The sequence below is a fragment of the Triturus cristatus genome, chromosome 11 (assembly GCF_964204655.1).
Source record: "Triturus cristatus chromosome 11, aTriCri1.1, whole genome shotgun sequence".
NCBI lineage: Eukaryota > Metazoa > Chordata > Amphibia > Caudata > Salamandridae > Triturus > Triturus cristatus.
The window spans coordinates 82,968,969-82,996,527 of NC_140594.1; the positions used below are offsets into that span (position 1 = coordinate 82,968,969).

At 49.4% G+C, this 27,559-nt stretch overlaps 1 protein-coding gene across 12 annotated transcripts in view; it reads left to right on the plus strand.

Moving 5' to 3' along the window:
• Positions 1-27,559, plus strand: part of DGCR2 (DiGeorge syndrome critical region gene 2) — a 375,101-nt gene that overhangs the window by 259,866 nt on the left and 87,676 nt on the right. For all 12 annotated transcript variants that reach the window (XM_085634829.1, XM_085634831.1, XM_085634837.1 and 9 more), the window contains one exon: positions 11,080-11,256. In XM_085634829.1, the coding sequence (XP_085490955.1) occupies positions 11,080-11,256 (177 nt within the window). The remainder of the gene's footprint in view (positions 1-11,079; positions 11,257-27,559) is intronic.

The following is a 27,559-nucleotide window of genomic DNA, read 5'->3' on the forward strand; positions in this document are numbered from 1 at the left end:
GAGAGGGGGAGAGGGACGGAGGGGGAGAGGGACGGAGGGGGAGAGGGGGAGAGGGACGGAGGGGGAGAGGGGGAGAGGGACGGAGGGGGAGAGGGGGAGAGGGACGGAGGGGGAGGGGGAGGGGGAGAGGGACGGAGGGGGAGAGGGACGGAGGGGGAGAGGGACGGAGGGGGAGAGGGACGGAGGGGGAGAGGGACGGAGGGGGAGGGGGAGGGGGAGAGGGACGGAGGGGGAGGGGGACGGAGGGGGAGGGGGACGGAGGGGGAGAGGGGGAGAGGGACGGAGGGGGAGAGGGGGAGAGGGACGGAGGGGGAGAGGGGGAGAGGGACGGAGGGGGAGAGGGGGAGAGGGACGGAGGGGGAGAGGGACGGAGGGGGAGGGGGACGGAGGGGGAGGGGGAGAGGGGGAGAGGGACGGAGGGGGAGAGGGGGAGAGGGACGGAGGGGGTGAGGGGGAGAGGGACGGAGGGGGAGAGGGGGAGAGGGACGGAGGGGGAGAGGGACGGAGGGGGAGGGGGAGGGGGAGAGGGGGAGAGGGACGGAGGGGGAGGGAGAGGGGGAGAGGGACGGAGGGGGAGGGGGAGGGGGAGAGGGGGAGAGGGACGGAGGGGGAGAGGGGGAGGGGGAGAGGGGGAGAGGGGGAGAGGGACGGAGGGGGAGAGGGGGAGAGGGACGGAGGGGGAGAGGGGGAGAGGGACGGAGGGGGAGAGGGACGGAGGGGGAGAGGGACGGAGGGGGAGAGGGGGAGAGGGACGGAGGGGGAGAGGGGACGGAGGGGGAGAGGGGGAGAGGGACGGAGGGGGAGAGGGACGGAGGGGGAGAGGGGGAGAGGGACGGAGGGGGAGAGGGGGAGAGGGACGGAGGGGGAGAGGGACGGAGGGGGAGGGGGAGAGGGACGGAGGGGGAGAGGGACGGAGGGGGAGGGGGAGAGGGACGGAGGGGGAGGGGGACGGAGGGGGAGAGGGGGAGAGGGACGGAGGGGGAGAGGGGGAGAGGGACGGAGGGGGAGAGGGGGAGAGGGACGGAGGGGGAGAGGGGGAGAGGGACGGAGGGGGAGGGGGAGAGGGGGAGAGGGACGGAGGGGGAGGGAGAGGGGGAGAGGGACGGAGGGGGAGGGGGAGGGGGAGAGGGGGAGAGGGACGGAGGGGGAGGGGGAGGGGGAGAGGGACGGAGGGGGAGGGGGAGGGGGAGAGGGAGGGGGAGGGGGAGAGGGACGGAGGGGGAGGGGGACGGAGGGGGAGGGGGACGGAGGGGGAGGGGACGGAGGGGGAGAGGGACGAGGAGAGGGACGGGACGAGGAGAGGGACGGGACGGGACGAGGAGAGGGACGGGACGGGACGAGGAGAGGGACGGGACGGGACGAGGAGAGGGACGGGACGAGGAGAGGGACGGGACGAGGAGAGGGACGGGACGAGGAGAGGGACGGGACGAGGAGAGGGACGGGACGAGGAGAGGGACGGGACGAGGAGAGGGACGGGACGAGGAGAGGGACGGGACGAGGAGAGGGACGGGACGAGGAGAGGGACGGGACGAGGAGAGGGACGGGACGAGGAGAGGGACGGGACGAGGGACGGGACGGGACGAGGGACGGGACGGGACGAGGAGAGGGACGGGACGAGGGACGGGACGGGACCGAGGGACGGGACGGGACGAGGGACGGGACGAGGAGAGGGACGGGACGAGGAGAGGGACGGGACGAGGAGAGGGACGGGACGAGGAGAGGGACGGGACGAGGAGAGGGACGGGACGAGGAGAGGGACGGGGACGAGGAGAGGGACGGGACGAGGAGAGGGACGGGACGAGGAGAGGGACGGGCAGAGGAGAGGGACGGGACCAGAGGGGGGAGAGGTTGACAGAGGGGGGAGAGGTTGACAGAGGGGGGAGGGAGACGGAGGGGGAGAGGGACGGAGGGTGAGGGGGAGAGGGGGAGGGGGAGAGGGACGGAGGGGGAGAGGGGGAGAGGGACGGAGGGGGAGAGGGGGAGAGGGACGGAGGGGTAGAGGGGGAGAGGGACGGAGGGGGAGAGGGACGGAGGGGGAGAGGGGGAGAGGGACGGAGGGGGAGGGGGAGGGGGAGAGGGACGGAGGGGGAGAGGGACGAGGGGGAGGGGGACGGGGACGGAGGGGGAGAGGGGGAGGGGGACGGAGGGGGAGAGGGGGAGAGGGACGGAGGGGGAGAGGGGGAGAGGACGGAGGGGAGAGGGACGGAGGGGGAGGGGGAGGGGGACGGAGGGGGAGGGGGAGGGGGGAGAGGGGGAGAGGGAGGAGGGGGAGGGGAGAGGACGGAGGGGGAGGGGGAGAGGGACGGAGGGGGAGAGGGGGAGAGGGGGAGAGGGACGGAGGGGGAGAGGGGGAGAGGGGGAGAGTGGACGGGACGGGACGGGACGGGACGGGGAGAGGGACGGGACGGGGAGAGGGAAGGGGAGAGGGACGGGACGGGGAGAGGACGGACGGGGAGAGGGACGGGACGGGGAGAGGGACGGGACGGGGAGAGGGACGGGACGGGGAGAGGGACGGGACGGGGAGAGGGACGGGACGGGGCGGGACGGGGAGAGGGACGGGACGGGACGGGACGGGGAGAGGGACGGGACGGGACGGGGAGAGGGACGGGACGGGGAGAGGGACGGGACGGGACGGGGAGAGGGGCGGGACGGGACGGGGAGAGGGGGCGGGGACGGGAGAGGGACGGGACGGGGCGGGACGGGGAGAGGGACGGGACGGGGCGGGACGGGGAGAGGGACGGGACGGGGCGGGACGGGGAGAGGGACGGGACGGGGCGGGACGGGGAGAGGGACGGGACGGGGCGGGACGGGGAGAGGGACGGGACGGGGCGGGACGGGGAGAGGGACGGGACGGGGCGGGACGGGGAGAGGGACGGGGACGGGGAGAGGGACGGGACGGGACGAGGAGAGGGACGGGACGAGGAGAGGGACGGGACGAGGAGAGGGACGGGACGAGGAGAGGGACGGGACGAGGAGAGGGACGGGACGAGGAGAGGGACGGGACGAGGAGAGGGACGGGACGAGGAGAGGGACGGGACGGGCGAGGAGAGGGACGGGACGGGACGAGGAGAGGGACGGGACGGGACGAGGAGAGGGACGGGACGGGACGAGGAGAGGGACGGGACGGGACGAAGGAGAGGGACGGGACGGGACGAGGAGAGGGACGGGACGGGACGAGGAGAGGGACGGGACGGGACGAGGAGAGGGACGGGACGGGACGAGGAGAGGGACGGGACGAGGAGAGGGACGGGACGAGGAGAGGGACGGGACGAGGAGAGGGACGGGACGAGGAGAGGGACGGGACGAGGAGAGGGACGGGACGAGGAGAGGGACGGGACGAGGAGAGGGACGGGACAGGGTTGACCGAGGGGGGAGACGGAGGGTGGGCGGAGGGAGGAGAGGGACGGGACAGAGGTTGACAGAGGGGGAGACGGAGGGTGGCGGAGGGAGGGAGAGGAAGAGAGACAGAGGTTGACAGACTGGGGGAGACGGAGGGTGGCGGAGGGAGGGAGAGAAGAAGACAGAGGTTGACAGACTGGGGGAGACGGAGGGTGGCGGAGGGAGGGAGAGGAAGAGAGACAGACAGGCAGAGAGGGAGGGTGAGAGGGACGGAGGGTGAGAGAGAGGGTGAGAGAGAGGGTGACAGAGGGAGGGAAAGGGGGAGAGGTTGACAGATTAGGGAGAGGTTGACAGATTAGGGAGAGGTTGACAGAAGGAGGGAGAGGTTGACAGAAGGAGGGAGAGGTTGACAGAAGGAGGGAGTGGTTGACAGAAGGAGGGAGAGGTTGACAGAAGGAGGGAGAGGTTGACAGAAGGGCAGCAGAGGGGGGGGAGGCAGACGGAGGGAGGGAGACGGACGGAGGGAGAGGGAGGGAGGCAGACGGAGGGAGGGAGGCAGAGAGAGAGATGTGTGTATGCCGGGTCTGGTGGCTCAGTGGACGAAGGCATCTGCTGCAGGGACCTGTGTTCAACCTCATGGTCACAATTTTTTTTTTGCTTTAGCCCCGCCCCTCCCCCTCTGACCCCGCCCCCGCGGCCTTCTGCCACAAACCACACTGTAAATTTGGCCCCCAAGAGAAAGTTTGTGAGTACCCATGCACTACACGTTCCTCAGGCTCAGTTCGGACACTGTACAGTTCAAGGTATTACCCTGTGGGGTAAAATGTGCTCCAAGGGTCTTCACAAAGTATCTGCCAGTAGTAGCTGCACGTTTGAGAAGAATGAGGATACACATGTGCTCCTATCTGGATGACTGGTTGGTATATACGAACTTGCAATGCCAGAAGCGCATTCAAATAGTAATGGTAAGTCTCCACAAGCTGGGGTTTACCATAAATCTAACAAAATCATCCTCTGTCCTGGGTTCCAAGTTCCCAAGAGAGCCCTAGCATGGAGTGAGCAAACCTTCCTCTACCAGAAGGGACAGTCTTGTACAGTAAGAACAGTATTAAAATTGATGGACTGTATGCTTCCTGTATACTACTTGTTCCATACACCATATTACAAATGGCCACAATTTAAGAATGATTACAGAACAAATGGTCACGGGCTACTAGGAGTTGAAAGAATCTAGTGGTTGTTACTCAGGGGGTACAAAAGGAGATGCAGTAGTGGAGGGGTCTACTTAATACTCCTCCAGACTATGAAGCTATAATCGTATCTTCTATAGACTTGAAAATGTGTCCAAATGGCTTTCTAGCGAGCTGATGCTCTGGCATTGCTGTCCAGTTAGAACCTTTACATTCTTGAGGAGTACACATTATCTCAGTTCTTTTATGCAAGGAGCATTGTGTGAGAAGATGTTTGGATAGCTACAGTAACCTTACAGAGACCTATTTGGTAGTTATGCATACCTATAATCAAAATGATGGAGTCCTGGGGGCTGAAGATTGTTTGATCTCCCTCCTGGGACATCAGACATTTTTAGTATGTGCAAAATGGGAGATACTGCTGTTGATGTCATAGGAGACCTCTCAACTTGTCTAATTTTTCTACGTGAATGACACACTCTACAGTGATTGACAAATATTCACGTCCAAACCAGGTTAATATACGGTAAAGCGAAAGAAAAGATTTCACTGGTGATTATCATCCTTCTCTCCAGGCAGGAGTGCCTACAGTCCTAGAGTATCCAAAACTGAAAGTGATTGGGTGTCTAATTTATTGCAGTGATTGCCATTGGTTCTCCAGAATGCTGTGTGATGTACAATTTAGGGAAATATTAAAAATATTCCTCTTCCAAATCTCCCCTTTCTATCCAACAGTGAGCTAAAAAAACCTGCGTTAGGTTAAAATCTTGAGTTACTGACACTGGTCCTCAGTTTGTCAAAAAGAAACTGGCAAATTGATTTTAAACCACAAGTCCTCTTTGTTGCCATTTCAGCAATGACATATCTTAATCTGCCTTTTAATTGTATACATTTGGATAAAGGTATGCAGATGCTATGTAGCCACTATTTCTGTGCACAGAAATAATCAAGAAATTCAATTCTGTATAAAGATGCACCATGATTATTTTAATTACGTTTTTGCTTTCCATACAAGGACAAGTCATGGAAGGCGGAATTGTGTCAATTGTATTGGCATCAAAGCTCCTTCAGACTGTTTCTAACTGTGACTCAAAGCTTTTAATAGGCAACACTATTTTTCTAGTGGTTTCTATTCTTAGGTTTTCGTCTCGAACTCTCCCAAACCCTCAGATAACCTGGCCTCTTTTTTCACAGACTAGGTTATTATTCTTACCCATTTTCTTGGTAATCTGCAGTTTGCACTCCCATCAACGGGTATATCTGCTGTCAAAGTCTAAGTAACACCAGATAATCTGCTTGTTACAAAAGCTGTGAGAGATGACCTTCATTAAAGTGAAAAGTTGTGTTTTTCTCCTAGACTGTTAAGATTCTCTGTACAACTCAGTCTGTCTTAAAGATTTGTTTAAGGGGCCTGCACTGTTTCTCAGCTCCCACAAATTGGTAACCAGTAGGCTAGATATATAAAATCCCCTGGTGAGTAAAATGTCCTCTATTAATTGGTGTTCGAGGCATATGAGCTGCAGAATTCATACTGTCGCATAGATCGCAATCTGGTGTTGGGCTCGGATGCTTGCACCTTGTTGTCTTGGAATAAATCTTTTGTAGTCATGAGATAGGTGACTCCTCCCTTGGACGATAGTGCGCATGGGCATCAACTCCATCCTCTGATTGTTTATTCCGCCATCTGGTTTGGATGTAACTTCAGCGCTCCGGTTCGGTACCTTGTTTTCCTAACTTTTCGACGCGCAAACCATTGCAAACTCGACGGTATTGTTTTCGTTCGCGTGCCTTTCGACGAGCTAATAATTCGATTCCAGTCGACGCGGGCCACTGGGTCTTTCAACGCCATTCGGGCCTACGGCTAATGGAAAGGACTCCATACAAAAAATGCCCCCAGTGTGGAGCTAAATTCCCACACAACGGCCAACACAAGGTCTGCAACCTTTGTCTCTCGCCTGAACACGAAGAAAAGGATTGCCAAGCCTGCGCCTCCTTCCGGTCCAAGAAAACAATCCGTGATCGCCGGGCTCAATGACATGTTCTGGTGCAACAGGCTGCTTCAGTGCCCTTAGACATCTTCGATGAAGGCCCTGATGTTCCAGAGGCAGGGTATTCGGAGGATCTTGATATCGTATCCGAAGCAGATGACTCTGATGACCACATCACTCCAGGTCAACGAGTGAGTACAACTGCCCCTGCCCCAACCCGACAAAACAAAGGCTCCAGGCAAGACTTCGCCTGAAGGCCTTAGTCGCGACCGAAAGAAAACTTCAGAAGCCCCGCCTCCGGGCCCGGCTCTGAAAACAAAGGAGAAGCTTGGGACCGAGCAAGCCGCATGTCGGTGCCCCGAAAACACTGTAGATGCAGAAAGCGGGAACACATCCTACTCCCGCTGTTCCCAAAAAGACCACGGCACTGAGCACTCCGGCACCGAAAGAACAGAAGGCCTTGGATCCGAAGGAACATCAACAAGCTTAAGACCCGAAAAAGATTTCGGACTCTACACCGAAGCCTAAAGACTCGAAAACCCCTTCTAAGGCTCCATATCCGAAATCGAAACCACGTTCGGAACCGAAAAGGTCAGCTCCAACGGGAGATGCTGAAGAGGAAGAACTGTTTCACCGGGATCCTACCGATTTGAAACAAAAAACATTGCTTGTGGACCCTAAAACATGCCATATTGTCAAAATCCCGTGGAACAAGAGGAAATTGGACACCCCACACATCCCTGAGGTGCCTGTGAAGAAAAAAGAGTGCAACTTCACCATTAAGACCCTCTTTTCCTGTTCTTCCTACTAAACCTCCTTCTCCTCCACCACCACAGGATGACGATGATGACCTAGGGGATGGGGGTGGAAATAATGACCCTTACAATGATCCTGATGATGACACTAACATACCACAGGACACATGGGACGACTACAATGACCCTGTAGATCCTCCAGACCTTCCTGATACAGATACATACCCAACAACATTCAGTTGTCAGCTCATTGATAGGGCTGCCCAATATCATGGCGTCCAAATGCATTCAGACCCCACAGAGGAAGACTTCCTCGTAGATATTTTTGCACAGTCATAAAGGACAGTACAAACATTACCCATGCTGAAAGGTGTCATCAAACGTGCTCCAGACGTCTTCAAAGACCCTGTCAGGACCAGGTTTCTCAATCCTTGGATTGATAAAAAATATAAACCCGCCCCTAATGATACCACCTACATTAAAGGCCAACTCCCCTTAGATTCCCTGGTGGTGACCAGTGCTAGGAAGCATGCCAACTCTCAGACCTCCGGTGATGCTCCACCTCCAGACCAAGAGTCTAAATTACTAGACGCTTCAGGCAAAAGAGTTGCCTCCCAGGCAGCTAATCACTGGAGGATAGCCAAGCACTACTTGCCAGGTACAACAGGGCTCATTATGACGAGCTTGAATATCTAATGCAGCATTTACCTGACCAATACAAGGCCAAATCCAATGATCTGATTCAGGAGGGCAAGTTGATAACAAACGCATCCATTAAATATGCCCTTGATGCAGTAGACACTGCATCTAGATCAATCAACACTAGTGTTTTATTATGAAGGCACGCATGGTTGTGCGTTTCTGGGTTCTAACGAAGTGCAGACTACTATCCTGAATCAGCCCTTCAATCAGGAACAACTTTTTGTCCCAGCTGTAGACACAGCCTTAGAAAAAATGAAAAAAGATACTGAGACTGCAAAATCAATGGGAGCATTACAGTCTTCATCTACACAAGGCTCCTTTTGTCGCTCTTTTTATAGGGATACATCCAAAAACATCAGCACACACTGCTTCCTCCTCCTATAAAAGTCCCACACAAACATCCCCCAACAAGGGATATTTCAGAGGCGGATACAGGGGAAATAATAACAAAGGGAGAGGCCGAGGTAACAACACTCGTACCTCCCCCACTAACAAACAGTGACTTCCCTCCACTACCTCAAGACCATTCCACTCCAGTTGGAGGAAGTCTCTCACTGTTCCTACCTTTCTGGAATTCCATCACTACAGACAAGTGGGTAAGACAAATTATCCAGTATGGTTACTGCCTGGAACTTACTGTAACTCCGCCCAACATACCACCCAAACAGCGTCCAATGTCCACGGAACATCTAACGCTCCTCAAACAAGAAGTTCTCTCCATGCTTCAGAAGCACGCAATAGAACCAGTTCCCCTAGAACTTTAAGGGACAGGGGTTTACTCCCTGTACTTTCTAATCCCCACGAAGGATGGTACCCTCAGGCCAATACTGGACCTCAGACCTCTCAACTTCTACATAGAGTTGGATCATTTTCAAATGATCACTCTCCAACAGGTCCTTCCACTGCTCCAACAAGGCGACTTCCTTGCCACACTAGATCTCAAGGATGCCTTCTTCCATACACCTGCTCACAGGAAATATCTAAGGTTCACAGTTGACGGCCAACACTATCAGTTCAAGGTTCTCCCATTCGAAGTAACCACAGGCCCCAGGGTCTTCACCAAGTGTCTTGCGGTAGTGGCTGCACACTTGCGGAGGCAGCAGAGCCATGTGTTCCCATACCTGGACGATTGGCTGATAAAAGCCAAATCGCATAGTTTGTGTGCTAATCGCACTCGCCAAACAATTCAGCTGCTACACAACTTGGGATTCCCAATAAACCACACCAAGTCACACCTACAGCCCTCCCACCTACATCAGTATCTAGGGGCCACAATAGACACTTCCAAAACTCTAGCATACCCCAATCCAGTCAGGATAGCCAGTATGCAGACTCATCACAAAATTTGAGACACAACACTCCCTTCCAGCTCGAGTGTTTATGCAGCTCTTAAGAATGATGGCCTCTTGCATTTTCATAGTACCTCACGCAAGACTTCTGATGCGCCCCTTACAGGAATGCTTAACACGTCGGTGGAATCTGGCTCAAGGTCAACTTACAGATCTGGTGTTGGTGGACAGCCGCACACATTGCTCTCTGCAGTGGTGGAACGCACAAAACCTTTCCTGAGTGCGGCGGTTCGTTGAGTCAGTTCCACAGATAGTGCGAACAGCAGACTCATCACTCTCCGGCTGGGGAGCCCATCTCCTAAACCACATAACTCGTCATTTACTGCAATAACAACAAAATTGACCCGCTAGATGCGTCCATTCAGAACATCATTTGCAATTTACTACATTTATAAAGATGTAATCTTGCATACTCATCCATAAGATTACATCTGACTGCCCTCACCGCCTACCTGCAAAACAGACATTTGTCATTGTTTAGACTACCCGCAACAAAAGCCTTTATAGAAGTCCTTAAAATAATAATTCCACCCAGACTGCCACCCTCTCCAGTGTGGAACCTAAACATTGTCCTTACTAGACTCATGGGTCCCCCATTTGAGGCTTTACACAAATGTGAATTGCAGTTCCTTACATGGAAAGTAGCTTTCCTCGTCGCAATCACCTCACTCGGGAGAGTAAGTGAGAGCAAGACTTTAACCGTACAAGAACCATTCTTACAAATACATCGTAACAAGGTGGTTCTTAGAACAAATCCAAAATTCCTTCCCAAAGTAATCTCTGCTTTCCATCTAAATCAATCTGTAGAGTTACCAGTGTTTTTTCAAAACCCAGACTCCGTAGCAGAAAGAGCTCTTCAAACACACTATGTCAAAAGGGCTTTACTTTATTACATTGACAGGACTAAACCTTTTAGAAAGACAAACCAACTGTTTGTAGCTTTCTCTCCACCTCATAATGGAAATCCCATCTCCAAAGCTGGAATTGCCAGGTGGATAGTCAAATGCATTCAAATATGCTACCAGAAGGCAAAACGCTTATTAACAATTCCCCCTAGAGCGCATTGAACAAGCAAACTAGGGGCTTCCATGACATTGTTAGAGAACATTCCCCTAGAAGATACTTGTAAAGCAGCGACATGGTCTACTACACACACCTTCCCCAAACACTATCGTGCAGGCGAAGCAACAGGCTTCTGTAGGCCAGGCTGTTCTTAAGACACTTTTCCAAACCACTGCAACAAATGCAGGTGACCACCGCTAGGGGAGATACTGCTGTACAGTCTATGCAACAGTATGAATTCTGCAGCTCTTATGCCTCGAACGGAAAATGCTACTTGCCAGTATGCATCTGTTCTTGGCATGTAGAGCTGCAGAATATCATACGCCCACCCGCCTTCCGGAACCTGTATCTGTTTTAGTGTTATCTTACTTAGATACATTCACATGGACATCTTCTATGTTTTTACGACTCCTTTTCCCATCATGGCAAAAAACAATCTGAGGTTGGAGTCGATGCCCATTCACACTATCGTCCAAGGGAGGAGTCACCTATTTCTTGACTACAAAAGACTTCTTCCAAGACAACAACAAGGTACAAGCATCCGAGCCCAACACCAGATGGCGATCTATGCAACAGTATGATATTCTGCAGCTCTACATGCCAAGAATAGATGCATACTAGTTAGAAGCATTTTCCTTCCCTTGCATCTCTCCGATTTAATTTTCCAAATTACTTTTTTTTCTTTTAACCTCAGGTTCTTCCGAAGTGTTCCTGCCCCCTGTGCCCATTTTTGCATCAGACCTATCTGAAAGTGAGAACGTTCTGTGTGCCCAGCTCCTGTGTGTTCACTTTCCCACTCTGCGGCGTCATGGCTTCCACAGCTGGTATGCAGAAAACTGCTATGAAAAGTCTGCATTCCTCTGCAAGCGCAGTAAGTGTATACCTCCTTCAAGTTGTGATTTGATATTAAGATAAAGTGGACAGATGGCCTTCATTTTCGGTATAGAGTCCTTCTCAGTACTGTCATAGTTTGAATGTATACCCTGGTTATATAAAACCTAATTGTTTGGCAACAAAAATGCACCTTAAAAAATGCTTATTGATTTCATAAAACAGCGCAGCTATGTGTACTTGACCTTAAATGACCTAAGCAGGACATCACATTAGTTGGTAAAAATGTGGCTCCACAGACTTAATCTTGAAGGTAGAAGGTAGAGGTAACTTTGCTGAAAGTTCATCCGGATGTTCACCGGAGAAGTCTTGTTCAGTTGAACAAATGCTACCGGTCTATAACACAGCACAGCCCTCCTGTTTTCCAGCTTTGTGAATGTATCTGTGTCCTCTTGTTGTGAAGCACAGTTCTCTGTCGAGTCATTGCTGACAAAGGAGCACCCATTCCGGGCACCTTCACACATTTATTAGTTCAACTCCACAAAGAAAATGAAAAAGCTTTCCAATGACTATTTCATTTTCAACACCACAGTGGCCTCAATACAGATCATCTTTTGTGGGATCCCACAGGGCACCACACTATCTGTTTCCCTTTATTATGTACATTCCTCTGTCTGAGCCGATTTCACACCACCTCCTCTAGTTCTAAAGGTATGACAGTGTTAAACGGACCACTCTTAGACTAGAGTTGAAAGGGTTTACAGGTCTAGAGTAGGGCTGCAATGTCCATCAAACACATCAACATGTGAATAAAGAAGAACAATGTGTCTAAAATAAAATGTCTCAAATAAAATGTAAATGCCAGTGATAAGTTATGTTAATCTGAATTCTGGATTGCTCACAAATCCACACCAAAACCTGCACAAAAAATAAAGAATAATGGCTAGATTTGAATTTGCGAACGTAAATGTACTTCGAAGCTGGTACACAAACCTTTAGCTCCTGATGCTCAGAAATCCTGTAGCTTCTGCAGTCATCTGGTGGAACTTGCCGTCCTGCTCATTATGTGCCATCTACCACTGGAGCGTGCACTATGTATTTGAGTGCTTGTAAAAAGAAATTGCGGGCAACTCCTGATGAACAGTTGGCAAATGACACAACATTTTCTACATTTAAGGAATATAAACCATGCCTGACCTGCCAGGAAGGCACTTTATCTCCTGGTCGAACAACTAGTTGGGTTAGTGGCACAAGAGAGATCTCCAGATCTAGCAACACCAGATCATCCTAGAACCTTGGACCCAAGAGCATGATATCAATGTGTACGACCACACTAACCTCTGCCCTCATAACCAAGAGCACCAGGTTGAGGTGCAGAGCCAACCCAAAACCTTCTACTTGGGTATAAGAGATCAATCTGGCAAACTGTGTAAAACAAAACAGATTCCCCAGATTGCTCCCCCTCAAACCAGAGACATTGATTCACTGTCAAGAGATCAGTGTGCCAGGGAGCATTAATCCAGAACCACTGATACTTCAGAATTAATTATTTCGGAACCTCACCTCTTCACATTCTTATATCAGGCAGCACCAAATCAGGCTGATGTCTCTAACCTAGGACCCGGGATCCTGCAACACCAGGGCAATGTGCCAGAGCATGGCCAGCCGGAGCCTCATATCCATCCTATCAGTTTCCCTGACTGCGCCAACCGTGTACCTTCATCCACCCATACTGGGTCTGTTTGCTAAACCATGGCAGTCCAGCTCTTCATATGTAATTGATTGGCCATGCCACTCAAACCCAGAACCTCTGATTCCCCCAGATCAGTCTGCCAGGCGCATCTAACCGCATATGCGCCAGATCAGTGTGCTCAAACATGCCACCTAGAACCACAGATGTCCGAAATGAATTTGCTACATGTCAACACAGAAGCTCTAATTCAACCTACTAAACCAAATTCAGATTGAGCGCACCTGGCTGGATAGAAATCTGGAAAAAATGCTCTTGCCTCTAGAATGCCAGAGACCAGAGCTTTACCAATCCTATTAGACCTCAGAGATATATATGGCAACACCTTTTTTCACGGATTATATAGTGTTATCACATCTCTTGTCCTTTAGTGGAAGTCGTTCTGAATGAAGGGGCCTTCTGGCATCCACGCCAGCAGCTTGAAATAGAGAATATTATAGAACATTAGTGTTTGCCTAGTGTGAACTACCTACTGGGAAGACAGTCCATTATATGCGAACAAAATGAAAAATCCCTGTCTTGAAATACACAGCAATTTTCTACAGCCCATCACTTCCCTAAGGGGAGGTTATCTTTGAACCAGCTCTCTTCCTCCGATCTTATTAAACCTATCAATCTTGGTACTAATTCTCTGCTCACAGTTGTTGTTTTTCCAGCTAATTGACTTAGAGTGCTTACAGAGTATGCATGAACATTTCTTTCTTTCCCTAGAGTCCTGTTGCATTTTCCTCGAGCCAGCGCAATTTTTTTTTTGCAATTAACCTGGGCATTTTATTACTATTTGCTGGTCGCTTCTTGCTAGCAGTTGTCTGTTCATTTATCAAGGTTATTTTTATATTTTTTTTTTAGAAATCTATTTCTATACTCTTGACCACCTTTAGAGGCAAATTGAACAGAATCGGACTGTACTAGTTTGTATAAAGTCAACCAGGCATCACTGTGTTTTTTGGGTGTAGCAGATTTTTAATGTAGACAGAGCACAATGTCATATTCCTCCTACATCACAAGTTGGTAGTTGTGATCCAGAGCCGGACAATTAAGGTTAACGCACAAAGTGTTTTGTTTTGAAGATTTTAGCATTGTGGTGCTTTTATAGTATAACCTCTCTTCCTCATACTAGGTACATTAAGCCATTTGTTGTTACTATGAATGCCAAAGAGATGTCATTGCTTTAGTGCTCTTACCTGAGAAGCCACCATTTGTGAAGAAACGTGATGTCTCACAGTAACACATGCTTAATTTTGCTTACTCCTTTTCACTGAATATGTAACCTAATTCAAGCTGAGACACTTCACACCCAGTTTCTTGGGGGTGATGAAGATAGATTTATTTCAGCGCACATTTTTTTAAAGTTTATTTTGAGCTACTTTTCAGGGTCAAATTGGTTCTGCACTATAATGGAGAGAGCGCTCTTGTGTTCGCTTTGACAGAGCTCAGATTTAATTTTATAGTCTTGCATCTAATAAATTGGTTGCTTCCGACCTCCAGGAATATTGAAATTTGTTACTATTCATTTCCTGCAAGCCTTACCATGGTGAGCTCTGACGAGCTGGACACCTTTTTTGTACCACAAAACAGAGCATATGTGAACAGAAGCGTGCTTCATTTGAAACTTACGACCCATTGTGAGTAACTTTCTGAAACAGTTGACCATTAATTTTACATGAGTAGGCAAAACAATAAGCTTGTTGCTCTTTGGGTGGAATGCGCTTCTTGATTACAGTGATAGTCAAAAGAAATCAACACTGTGCCTATTTAATGTTTTTCAGACCTTATGAAAAGCTAAACTGCTCTAAAGCAGTTAGTGCCAAGGCACCTCGGGTTAATTGTGCACTATACAAATCTAAATAATACAACATTCCATTTTTCTGACACAAGGGACCACAGTAAAAAGACATACAAATAAAAATAAAGTTCCCTCTCTAAGTCAGTCACCCTTTGCAAAGACACCTCTTGACACTCAATATGAATGCTGGAACCAGATCTTTTACAAGCCACAAGCAGAAAATATTTGTCCTGTGTTCACAGTTGGAACTTTCCTTGGAGCTACTGCACAGTCACTTTCTATGTGCACGCCACTCATTATCTGGCTTTGGAAATGCTCACATTTTGAAGATGATCAGAATTCTTGAGCAGCTTGTTTTACTTTTGGAGCTTGCAAATAAAATTGCATGCATTGCCTATGCTTGGCTTTGGAGACACTGCATGTCACAGTACTGCAGCTTTGGGCAGTAGTAGTTTCTGGGAAAGTGTTTGGCCCTGTTTTAGTGTTAAACTTGTGGGCCTGTTTCTCCCGTAAGATCTTCATAACATTCTGCTGTTGGTCTAGCTGTTCACATTAATAATGGTGGTGAGGTCCTTTGCTTTTTGCTTTTGCCAAACTTTGATCCCTTAACATAAGGTGTAGACAGTCGTTAACCTCTGTCTAAATGTAACCTTGTAATGCAGAATTGTGGGTGTGTTCCTCACTCATCTAGAGCGGCTTATTACACTTGTCTACAGATATATACATTACGATGCATAATTAATTGTGCGTGCCTTTCTCTATTTAGCATTGCTTAGGTAGTTTGATTTTGTAATGTGAGTTCTTGCCAGCGGTCAAAGTATTATTTTTCTTACTATGGCACAGTAGCATTTTGTGTAATTTTTTTTGCACGGTATTATAGGTCACTAAACAACAAATTCCATGTGCGTCTAGGTTTTCATCATGTTTTACCACTTTCTTTGCAAAATATGGAAAGAAAATTGCATAGCATTGAAAAGAAAATTCACATCGTTATGAACATATGAAGTCATGAAAAATTGTTAAACCTCTAAAGGTCCTAAGGGAACGCCTATATCCAGACTTAAGAAAGATTAAATTATGGAAAGAATCCTACTGTTGGCATCAAATGGAAAGGTCTTTCGACCGTTAATGCCTTATTGTCTGTGCAGAAGGTCCGGAAATTAGGTGCACTAATATAAGTGCTAATGTAAACACATTACTGTTTGGTGGTGGTCAGGTGGATAATTTAATATTGTGTGCAGACGGTCTTCTGATGAGGTTTGTAAAAGAAGCACACATACCAAACTGCTGTGGAATGTAGTTGAATATTAGTATTAAAAGGCTGCTATTTTCTGGTAGATTGTAGTTGGTTTCCTCCAGATGCTAATTTATGTGGGTATTTAATGCTGTGGTTTGAATCACTAAGCATCAGTTTTGATAGATGCTTATAACTGCAAACTCCTCACCTCCTAGAATATCCCTAGGTGCAAGACTAGATCCAGAGATTTTCCTTAGCAGTGCTCCAGCGTGCTGGTGGCAGGTGGCTCAGCAACGACTCCAAAATGGCTGGAGTTGAGTTGCATATAAGCGTTCTCCCTGTGTGTTGAAGTGAGTTTTTCTTTCTGCACCTTCCGAAATGGATCTGGAGCTCCACTCCCAAATTTGTCCTCTTCTGATGGTTTCAAAATTCTCTGTGCCAGTATGTTAGTGAACTATATACCCACCGAAAATAACAAATTTTCAAGCCGTGCCAAGATTGCAGGAAGATTTCAGACACAGGTGTCTCTTGTGCTTTTGCTTTCAACACTAATCCAAGACTTGCAACAAGTGTGCCCTCATGTACCCAAAGCGACCTGAATCTGGGAGGTGAAAAACTAAGTCACTGAACAGAAGGGGTTGAACATAAGCTTCGCTTCTACTCCAAGTTGCTGGCTCGGTCTTTTTCCCACTCACTAAACTGTTCCCACAATAGATCTGCTTGACACTCCTAAATCATTGGGTAAGTCAAAATTGAAGCCCAAGTGCAAACATAAGACAACAAAGGGAAACTTGACTCCATCCTGCTGCTTCTTCTCTTGAGAAAGTTCCGGGAATTCATTATAGAGAGTGCACTCCTTTGGATTCTCAACAAAACCAACAGATTCTGCAATGAGTTTCCCTGGCCTTTGACTACTCTGCAGCAGAGAGTGGCTTTCAAGGACGCCATTGTGCAGATTTTAGATGAGATTCCAGCTCCCTCTGGTGTGCTATTGGGCCGCATTGAGCCACAGGGATATCCAGTTTGACTCTCACAGGTCCACCCCCAACACCGTCTGCTCCCTCAGAACCGCATTAGACTGATGGTACACTGTGGCACCAGCGCTGATTCCGCAGCACTTGTAAAAGAACAAATGCCGATGTCTGCGCCTCCTACATTTATGTTGCGTTGTTACATTTATAAAGTGCAACCACTTGCAGTCTAGCCTGACTTTAATCTGAGACTTCTACCTCAATGCCTCTACCAGTAAAAGACAAAATTTAATTTTTGGGGGATCTGATTCTGACTCATCTCATAGATTATGCTTTGTATCTGGACTTCCAAATGCCAGTGAGCTTGATAAATCCCCTGAAACTGACCCTGTACTCACTGCATACCAATGTCAACCTAGTTTGCGATGGTGGTTCGGAGAGCAGCTGTGAGACTAGAACGGCAACTGCTCACAATGAGGTGAAAACAAATGTTCTGACTGGAATTCTGCAACCAGGGCCCTCTTCTTTGGAGCCATTGCTGGCATTTAATGAAGCCCTGACAGATGTTCTTATGGCAACATGCCAGCTGGTCAGTCAGCCTGTGGCTAGGTAGCCAGTCAACCTTTGGTTAGGTGCCGTAGGCCTACTCCCAGTGATCTGGACTTTCTGACTGAAAACCCTACACCAGAGAGCCTGATTGTACAGGTCTCAGCAAGTAAAGTCAACTTAATTCTTTTTCCTCAATCTACCAGTTAAGGAATCCAAGAGGATTTATGCTTTCAGGAAACACAATGTTTAATCAGCTAGCCTCCCTCTCAGATCCATCCACTCAGTTTGCTTGTTAGACAGAAATATGCAGGCATTATGGGACCTGGCCATGGAGATCTTGCTGATGGTCCCTGAGAACTTCAGGGCTTCACTGGCCCAGATAATACAGGACTGCCAGAGTGTGTAGATATTCTGGCCTATCGTGCTCAGGTGGCATCTCTGGATGAGGTCGAAAGGGTTTTGCAGCGTAAATCTTTCTGGATTCACTATGCTGTGCATTATTCTGCGGTCTGGTGGTTGGGTTCGGAATCTTAGTCTGTCTTCCTTTTTTTTTTTTTTTTTTTTTGTAGCCCAGGTGGGCGTCGACGTCCCACCATTTGGTGTACCTCTCGTGACGTCGGCACGCTTCCTGCGGAAGCTCCCACCTTGGGGCGCCATCTTCAGATTCTTTTTTCCGCCGTTGGGTCTGGATCGTCACAGTGAAGCTCCAGAGTTTTTTGGGAAGAAAAGAAGCACGAGTTTCATCGAGAAGAAGTTGAGGAAGACTACAGAGAACAAGATCGACAAGCCGGGACGACAAAGGAGGAGGAGAAGCTCGAGATCTTCGACGTCCAACGGAGAATGCGCACTCAGGGACACTGAGCGCAGGAATGGACAAGACACCCTTTAAATTCTGCCGTAACTGCCACCATAAATACGCGCAGAAGGACCAACACCCGGTCTGTAATCTTTGCCTGCCAGTCGACCACGAGAGCAAAGACTGCAACGCCTGTTCCGCCTTCACACTGAAGACACTCCGGGTTAGAGAGAGACAGAGGAGAGCCAATTACAACATGCAGGGCAAGGGACAGACCCCATCGCTGTACGAACTGGGCCTCTCCACCGACGAGGAAGAAAACGTCGCCGAGGGACCAGATGACTTCACGGTCGCAGAGACCGATAAGAAAACGTCCGATAAGGTAGGAGAGACGTCGAACACTAAACCCTCAACAGGGCCCCGAAAGCCTGAGTCAGACTCTCGAAAATCAGAGTCGAAGTCCTTAAAAGCAGCACTGGCGGCGAAAATTTCGACGACCGCAGCTGCACCCAAGGACGAACGGGCCGGCTTATCCTTCGAAAAGGACTCCCAGGTGGCGAAGACCGGCGAAAATCCAAGGTCGTCGAAGCAAGGCCAAGAACTGGGGCGCTCTGCTTCGAAAGAGAATGTTGCGTTGACGCCAGCTCCGGCGAAAAGACCCGCGCTCGACGCCGAACAGGCCACAGACTTGGAAAGAAAGAAGAGGAGGCTCGAGGCAGAAATAGAGAGCATCCTACAAAGAAAGGAGTTAGACGAAAAAATGAAAAGATACACAATTCCGACGAAACCACCGGCGGGCATCGTAGACTTCGAGGAACAGGAGGAGTTCGACGCCGAAGAACCGTCGATAACTCCCGTAGAAGAAGAAGAGGACCTATACTATGAGGGAGAAGAAGATGATGACCAGCAAACAAACTACGGCTCGGCGCCGTCTACGACACTGGACCTGGAATGTCAGGACATCTACGCCGAAAACCCGGAAGAGCCTATGGAGACTTACCCTTCGAGGCCTTCGCCGCCCGATGACATTTGGGCCTACAATATGGTCATCAAAAGCGCTGCAGCAGCTTTTGGGGTCAAGCTGGAGGAAGGAAAGCCTAAAGCAGACTTTTTACTGGAAACGCTGCTCCCCATTCAAACGAGGAGCCAGTTCCTCCCCATGCTCCAAAGTGTCATGGACCAGGGGAAGGAGGCGTTGCAGGTCCATCACACCTAGGACGGAGAAGAAGTATAAACACTCCTCCCAGGACCCTCCCTACATCAAGGGATCCGTCACAGCGGACTCCATCATTGCGTCAACGGCAAGGAAAAGGGCTAATGTCCTGGCAACCTCTGGCCCACCACCAGACAAGGAAAGCGGGAGGATGGACCTGACTGGGAGGAAGGTCGAACGAAACGCGGCAATGCACTGGCGCATGGCGAACTCCGATGCCCTACTAAACAGACACCAATACCAATATTGGGACGAAATAGGGCAGCTAATCAAGCACCTCCCCGAACAATACCAGCAAAGAGCCTTGCATCTGGTGGAGGAAGGGAAGAATATTGCGAATTCTTGCCTTAAAACTGCCTTGGATGGAGCCGAGACATCAGGCAGGTTGATGACAATAGGGATAACGGAAAGAAGGCAGGCCTGGCTCAGGATCTCTGGCTTCAAGCCAGAAGTCCAGAACAACATCCTGAACACCCCCTTCAACGGGGAGACGCTGTTCGGAGCCCCGGTGGATGAAAAACTCACCCAACTCAAGAAAGACAACGAAACAGCAAGGTCCATGGGGGCCCTGCAATTCAGAGGGATGAGAAGAGCTACTCCGACACGGAGACCATACGGAAGGGGCGGAAACCAGCCGGGAACGTCACACCAGACATTCCAGCAGGGCCACCAGGGCGACAATCATGGCCAGCAGGGGCAGCAGAAACAAACTTGGCATTACCAGCCTCTGGGCCAGTCCTTTCGCAGTAGGGGGAATGGACGAGGGCAAAGACGAAGAGGGAGAGAACAACCCACCTCAAAGTGACTCCGCCCGGCGAAGCATGCTCACCCACAAGATCCCTCCAAGCGTAGAGCACAAAAAATTCAACAAGAGAGGGTTACACAGACCAAACGCCAATGAACACAACACCAGTAGGCGGGAGGCTGAGACGTTTCTTCCAGGAGTGGAAGAAGATAACAACAGACAAATGGATACTCCACATCATTCAGTTTGGATACTGCATAGAGTTGGAAAGGAAACCACCAAACAAAAACCAAGGAGAAGGGGACACTCAGGGCAGGAGCTAGTGCAACTCCGAGAGGAAGCACAAGAACTACTCCAAAAAGAGGCCATAGAACCAGTACCATTCAAACAAAGGAACAAGGGAGTGTACTCAAACTACTTCCTGGTACCAAAGGTGGACGAAACACTAAGACCCATCTTGGATCTACGGTTCTTAAACAAGTGCATAAGGACACAAAAATTCAAAATGACGTCCCTACAAGAGGTACTCCCTCAGATGAGAGACGCAGACTTCATGTCCACCATGGATCTCAAAGATGCCTACCTGCACATCACAATGAACAGGCAGCACAAACATCGGTTAAGATTTTGAATCAACAAAGAACACTGCCAGTTCACAACCATGGCATTCGGACTAAAGTCCGCACCAAGGGTTTTCACAAAATGCCTTGCGGCAGTGGCGGCGTACCTGCGGAGGGAAGGGATTCATGTATACCCTTATCTCGACGACTGGCTAATAAAAGCAAGTTCACGCGAAACATGCGAGGAACACGCACAGCGGGTCACAAGGACGCTAACGAAGCTGGGATTCTCCATACACTGGGGGAAATCCTCAATGGAACCGGAACAGGTGAAGATCTTCCTGGGGGCACAGATCAACACCATACAGAGAACGGTGATCCCCAGCGACAAGAGAACACTGGCCCTGCTGAGGGAGACACGCCTCTACCAGAAGGGGCGAGCTCTGACAGTGAGGACAGCAAGCAAGATCATGGGGATGATGGCGTCATGCATTCACCTAGTCCCCAATGTACGCCTACACATGAGACCATTCCAGGAATGGCTGCAACAGCAATGGTCACAAGCAACCGGAAGTTGGGAGGATCTAGTGGTTGTAACGCACGCAGTGCAAGAAGAGATAGCATGGTGGAACAAGGAGAACATAACAATAGGGAAGCCCTTGACACCACCAATCCCAACGGTGACCATCACCACAGACGCATCCCAGATAGGATGGGGAGCACATATGAACAAGCTCAGAGTGAGGGGTCTGTGGACTCCAGCAGATGCGGTCAGACACATCAACTACCTGGAATTGAAGACCGTATTCCTAGCCCTGAAGGCCTTCCAGAAAAAACTGTACTACCAGAAGGTGTTGATACAAACAGACAACACGACAATGATGTTCTACATCAACAAGCAGGGAGGAACCCAATCATTCCCTCTATCCAACCTGGCACAGGAAATTTGGAGATGGGCCATCCCAATCAAAATAAACCTGCCGGCCATACACCTTCCAGGGAAGGACAATGTGGAAGCAGACTGGCTCAGCAGGCAGACTTCAGCATCCCACGAGTGGGAGCTCAATGGACAGGAAACGCAAAGGCTATTCAGAAGGTGGGGTACCCCGACGATAGACCTGTTTGCAACACACCTGAATGCAAAATGCCAAAACTTCGCATCCAGGCAACCAGAGAAACAATCCCAGGGGAATGCCCTGTGGATAAGCTGGTCAAAAACATTTGCCTACGCTTTTCCCCCAATACCACTGATACACATGGTCCTCAACAAGTGCAGGACCAGCAACCTGACACTGATCCTAGTAGCACCACAGTGGGCGAGACAGACCTGGTACTTACAAATAATGGAAATGGCACAGGGGCCACCCCACAAGTTCACCAAAAGTAAAGACTTACTCTCCATGCAAAAAGGAGAAGTTCTACACCCAGAGCCAGAGTGCTTCAGCCTAGCGGCATGGCTCCTGAAGACCTAGAGTTCGCACACCTTAAGCTACCACGAAGCACCATGCGAGTGCTCCGCGAGACAAGGAGACCAACGACACGAAAATGCTATGGGGAAAAATAGAAGAGGTTCACACAATGGTGCAGCAAAAAGAAACTGCAGAACAAGTTGACAAAGGAATCAACGGTGCTGAGATACCTCACACACCTACTGAAGGCTAAACTATGTTCATCCTCGCTAAGGGTACACCTAGCAGCGATTGTAGCTTACACACGAGGTGAGACGGGGGGAAAGTTTCTTTACATCATGAGTAGTAAGATTTCTGTAAGGGGCAAAAATGATAGCGCCACCAAAGAGGATGCCGCCACTGCCGGCATGGAACCTCAACATAGTCCTGACGGAACTTATGAAGGCACCCTTTGAGCCCATCCACAAGGCCTCACTACAAATGCTGACCATGAAGACAGCCTTTCTGGTGGCAATAACCTTGCTGCGCAGAGTAAGCGAGCTGCAAGCACTAACACTGCAAGAACCTTACATCCAAATACACATGGACAGGGTCGTAATGAGAACGGACCCACACTTCATGCCGAAGGTGGTGTCTGCATTCCATATGAACCAGACAATACAAATACCGAGCTTCTTTCAGAACCCAGCCACAAGCACAGAAAGGGCACTGCACACTCTAGACGCAAGAAGGGCGGTGATGCACTACATCGAGAGAACCAAGGAGCACAGGAAAACGAAGCAGTTTTTTGTGTCCTTCGCAACCAGCTTCCTGGGTAGACCAGTAACAAAAAGCACTGACAATACAATTCTGCCACAAACAGGCAGGGCAAGAACTATCGGAAGGGGCACGGGCCCACTCCACAAGGAAGAAAGGAGCAACAATTGCTTTTCTGGTTAACACACCCATATAAGACATATGCCTAGCAGCAACATGGGCTTCAGTGCACACGTTCACTAAGCACTACTGCGTGGATATACAAATGAACAAGGAAGCACAAGTAGGACAGAAGGTGCTTCAACATATATTCAACGACCAACGCTCATCTTCCACCCAGCCGCCACAAAGATGACAAACCGCTACAAAGTCTATGCACAGCATAGTGAATCCAGAAAGATTCACGCTGCAAAACTAATAGTTTCTTACCTGTCGATGTAGTTTTGCAGCCTGAAGATCTTTCTGGATTCACTAGTGAACCCACCCACCTTCGCCAGAAAGATGAGGCATAAGAAGAAGGTGGAAAGACAGAGAATAAAGAACAAGCAGAGACTTAAGAGAAGTGTGTAAAAGGATATAATTAAGGAGAAAATAATATTGCCTAGGATTCACACAAAAAACAACAAAAAAATAAGAATCCGAAGATGGTGCCCCAAGGTGGGAGCTTCCGCAGGAAGCGTGCCGACGTCACGAGAGGTACACCAAATGGTGGGACGTCGACGCCCACCTGGGCTACAAAAAAAAAAGGAAGAAAGACTAGGATTCCGAACCCAACCACCAGACCTCGGAATAATGCACAGCATAGTGAATCCAGAAAGATCTTCAAGCTGCAAAACTGCACCGACAGGTAAACTATTCGTTTTCTTCCAATGTGCAGGCATCCATATTAGATGTGCCCTTTGATAGGTTGAAGATCTGGGAAAAGTATGACTGTGCTAAAACGGTTCTGAGACAGTCGCTCATTGCTACATCTTTAGAGTTAATGACTGCAACGCAATTTCACCACCAGTTTAGAAAATTCAGGGATTACTCTAGAGAACTTGCTTACAGGGCAGTGCCAGCCCATTCCTTTTGAGGCAATGGTCGGAGTTGTACAAGACATTAGGGACTGCAGTCTACAATTTCCTTTTCCCCTGCTGTAGTAGTTACCAAACTGCTTTAGTTTACACGTATCAACTCAGACCAGGCCAGTAGGAGACCGGATCCAAAATTTCCTCCCTGGCTGGAGATTGGTCTGGTCAGACAAATGGGTCTTACATACTGTTCAAAAGGGTTATGCCGATCTCGTCATTTCATCCCCACCCTATTCCCTCCCACACTCGGGTTTCTTTTGGAAGAGCAAACTGCAATCCTGATGTAAGTCTTTCACACTGAAAGTGTGGCATCAAACAGGTACTTGACTCAGAGAGGATGCGATTTGCACTACTTCCTTGTTACGAAGGAGGACGGGGCACACAGGCCTGTTTTGGACCTACGTCTACTGAATGTCTTTCTGCACGACCAAATTCAAATGGTAGGGGTGTCTCAGATCCTCACAGATCTAAGCCCCCTGAGACAGGATGCAGTCCTTGGACTAGCAGGATATGTATTTCCCTGTACCAGCGCTGCAGTCCCACAGGCATTATCTATAGTTCAAGGTGTGCCAAGACCATTTTCAGTTTGCCGGGCTCTCCTTTGACCATTCCTTGGCTACTCAGGTGTTCACAAAAATGAGGGTGGTAATCGCTGCCCATCTTCGAAGGCCAAGGATACACTTGTTTCCGTACTTCAGTGTCTGGCTGCTCAAGGCAGCTTCTCAACAGTCCTTGTATATCACCTCTGGATGAGTACCCACATCTGTTGATGTTGTTGGGGTTCAGATAAAGCAAGCCAATGTTCCACCTGAGACCTACTCAAGCACTTCCATTCATTGGGGTAATACTGAACACAGTGACATTCAAAGCCTTGCCTCCACTTCAGCAAGGCTGGGACATTTTTAATATGATCCTGATGTTGCAAAATCAGTGTTGGGTCTTGGAGAGGATGGCTCTGAGATGTCTTGGTCGCCTAGCCTCATGTATAGTCCTTGTCCCGAACACCAGTTGTTGCAAGCGGGCCCTGCTTTGAATCCTTGGGTCTTAATAGGCCATTCCGATCTCAAAGGGTACAACTCAGGATTTTCATTGGTAGTTTGCAGACACCAGCTTGACCTGCAGCAAATCTTTATTCCTTCCCCACCCAGGGTTCACTATGGTAAGTTACACTACTGCTGGCCTGGTGGAACATCTTGGAAAGGTGGAGAACAGAGGCCACTGGGCTCCAGCTGAGAGCCAGCTCCCTAACAATCTTTTGGTCCGTTAGGTGATCAGTTTGGGCCCAAAAAGCCTTCCTTAATCTTAATCTATCAAAGGGAGACTGATGCAGGCAATTACAGACAACAATCCCATGTAATATTGTTTACATGAGTTGCGGGAACAAGCTGGGCTGTATGCATTTTTTGATTCTGTGCTAAAAGGTGCTTTCTCTATGGAGGTTGCGGGACTACCCTGTTCACCCATAGATGTTCGCTGAATGCCTAGGTGGACAAACTCCGGCATTGTCGTCTGGAGGATCATGAGTCTCCATCCCAAGGCGATGCAGAGAATTTTCGACCAGTGGGTTTGCCCTGGCTAGATCGATTTGCAACTGTCTAACACACACAGTGTCAACAGTTTTGCATGTTAGAGTTTCCTACAAGGTATTCACTTGCAGATCCTCTCAGTTTGGAATGGAATAAAGGATTGCTGTGTGAGTTTGCACAGCTGCCTCAAGTTCTGAAGATCAGAATGAACTAGACCCAAATCATCATAATCTCCCTGCACAGGGCCAGGAGGTGAGGTACCCACTGCTCCTGAGCATGTGGCTTGCCATCAGACTACCACTTTGGGGGGGACTTTCTATCTCAAAACAGGGCTAGGTCCAGCATTCTATTCACCCCTCGGCAACTACGCTCAACATCCTGTGATTCTGGGCAAATGACTTAATCTCCCTGTGCCTAACAAAAATGAATGTGTCTTCATGTAATGAAACTGGTGCTCATGTAAAGCGCTCCGATACCAGATGTCTCTGGTCTAGTTCGCGCTATATAAAACTCTACCAAAAAAAGAAAAGTGTGGAGACTGAACAGTGGCACTGGAGTGCATTTGAGCTGGTGTCCGAATTGGTTATTTAAGACTGCTGTAGTGGTGCTCGACATATTGACCACTTTGGAGGGCACTCTCGGTCTTTATTTATTCTCTTTTTAGCTTAGTAAGGTAATAAGTACTATGAAGGATTATCTTTTGTCACTCTCGGCCTTTCTCTGTATACTGGATCAACCATCCTTGTTTAGATCACTTGTTTTGGTGTGTTTCATAAAAGTTTTCACCACGTTTCACCACGTTTAACCCCAAATCGCTTGATGTGCTTAGGATGCGTGCAGTCTTCCTTTCCAATGTTATGTCCTTCCACTTTGAGCAATCAATCACGCTGCTAGCCTTCTTTGCCCTGCCTACCCTTAGAAGGAGCAGAGACTCCACTACCTTCATTCAAGGAGCTTGATTACATCGAGCGTACGAAGGACCATTAGGTATGTAAGCTTGTTGTATTGTTTTTAGGTGTAAGGAAAGGTAAGGCACTGCAAAAGAGGAACCTATCAAGGTGGATGGTCCTCTCTATTGAGATCTGCTACCCACTAGCCAGAAAACATCCCCCAGAAGGTCTGAAGGCCCATTATATTACAGCCTAGGCATATGCAATGGCATTAGTGTAAGAGGTGCCTATTTTAGATACCTGCCTGCGAAGTGGGCATCGGTACATATGTTCACGAAACACTACTGCCTTGATAATAGGATCTGGCGACTTGACATGACTTTTCGGTTTGAGTCCATTCTCCAGAACCCTCCACCTTTGGGAGGTACTGCTGTGGTATCTGTTATAAAGGTGAAATATTCATTAGAAGAACAAGTCGCGCACCTTCAGTGACTCACTTTCTGGTGGATACTTTAACCACAGATTCCTCATCTCCCTCCTACCTACCCGTTGTGTGGAATGGTGTTTTTCCATCTAAAACTATCCCAGTTGGAGATTGACACATGCTCTCATACAAATTTGTAATCGCTGTGTATGCGGCAGCACTGAAAGCTGAATGAAACTGACCCCGGGGTGCATGGGTGGCGCTCAAATGCAGCTCTGCTCTGTCACATCTAGCGTGGTGTGGAGTCACCGCTGAGCTGCAGAACGTCACATACCAGCGTGCAGGAATACAGCGAAGAATAATCTCCAGATCTAGTCTGGCCCCTGGGGATATTCTAAAGGTGAGGGATATGCAAATCGCGTAAACACCAAAAATTGTTTTCGAAGGTAATGAACTTGTTTCATTAGCTTCTACACGTAAAACCCCTTTTGTTCATCACCATATGTCGCTCTACCTTTATCTACAACCTTCCCACAGCTAGGTTTGCTAGCTGTGTTAATCCTAATAACCCCAGTTCCTGTCTGTGTGTTTGTTTATCTTTAAACCCTTTCCATTTAAGCGACTATTCTAAAGCCTTAAATGTTGATATTAACATGAT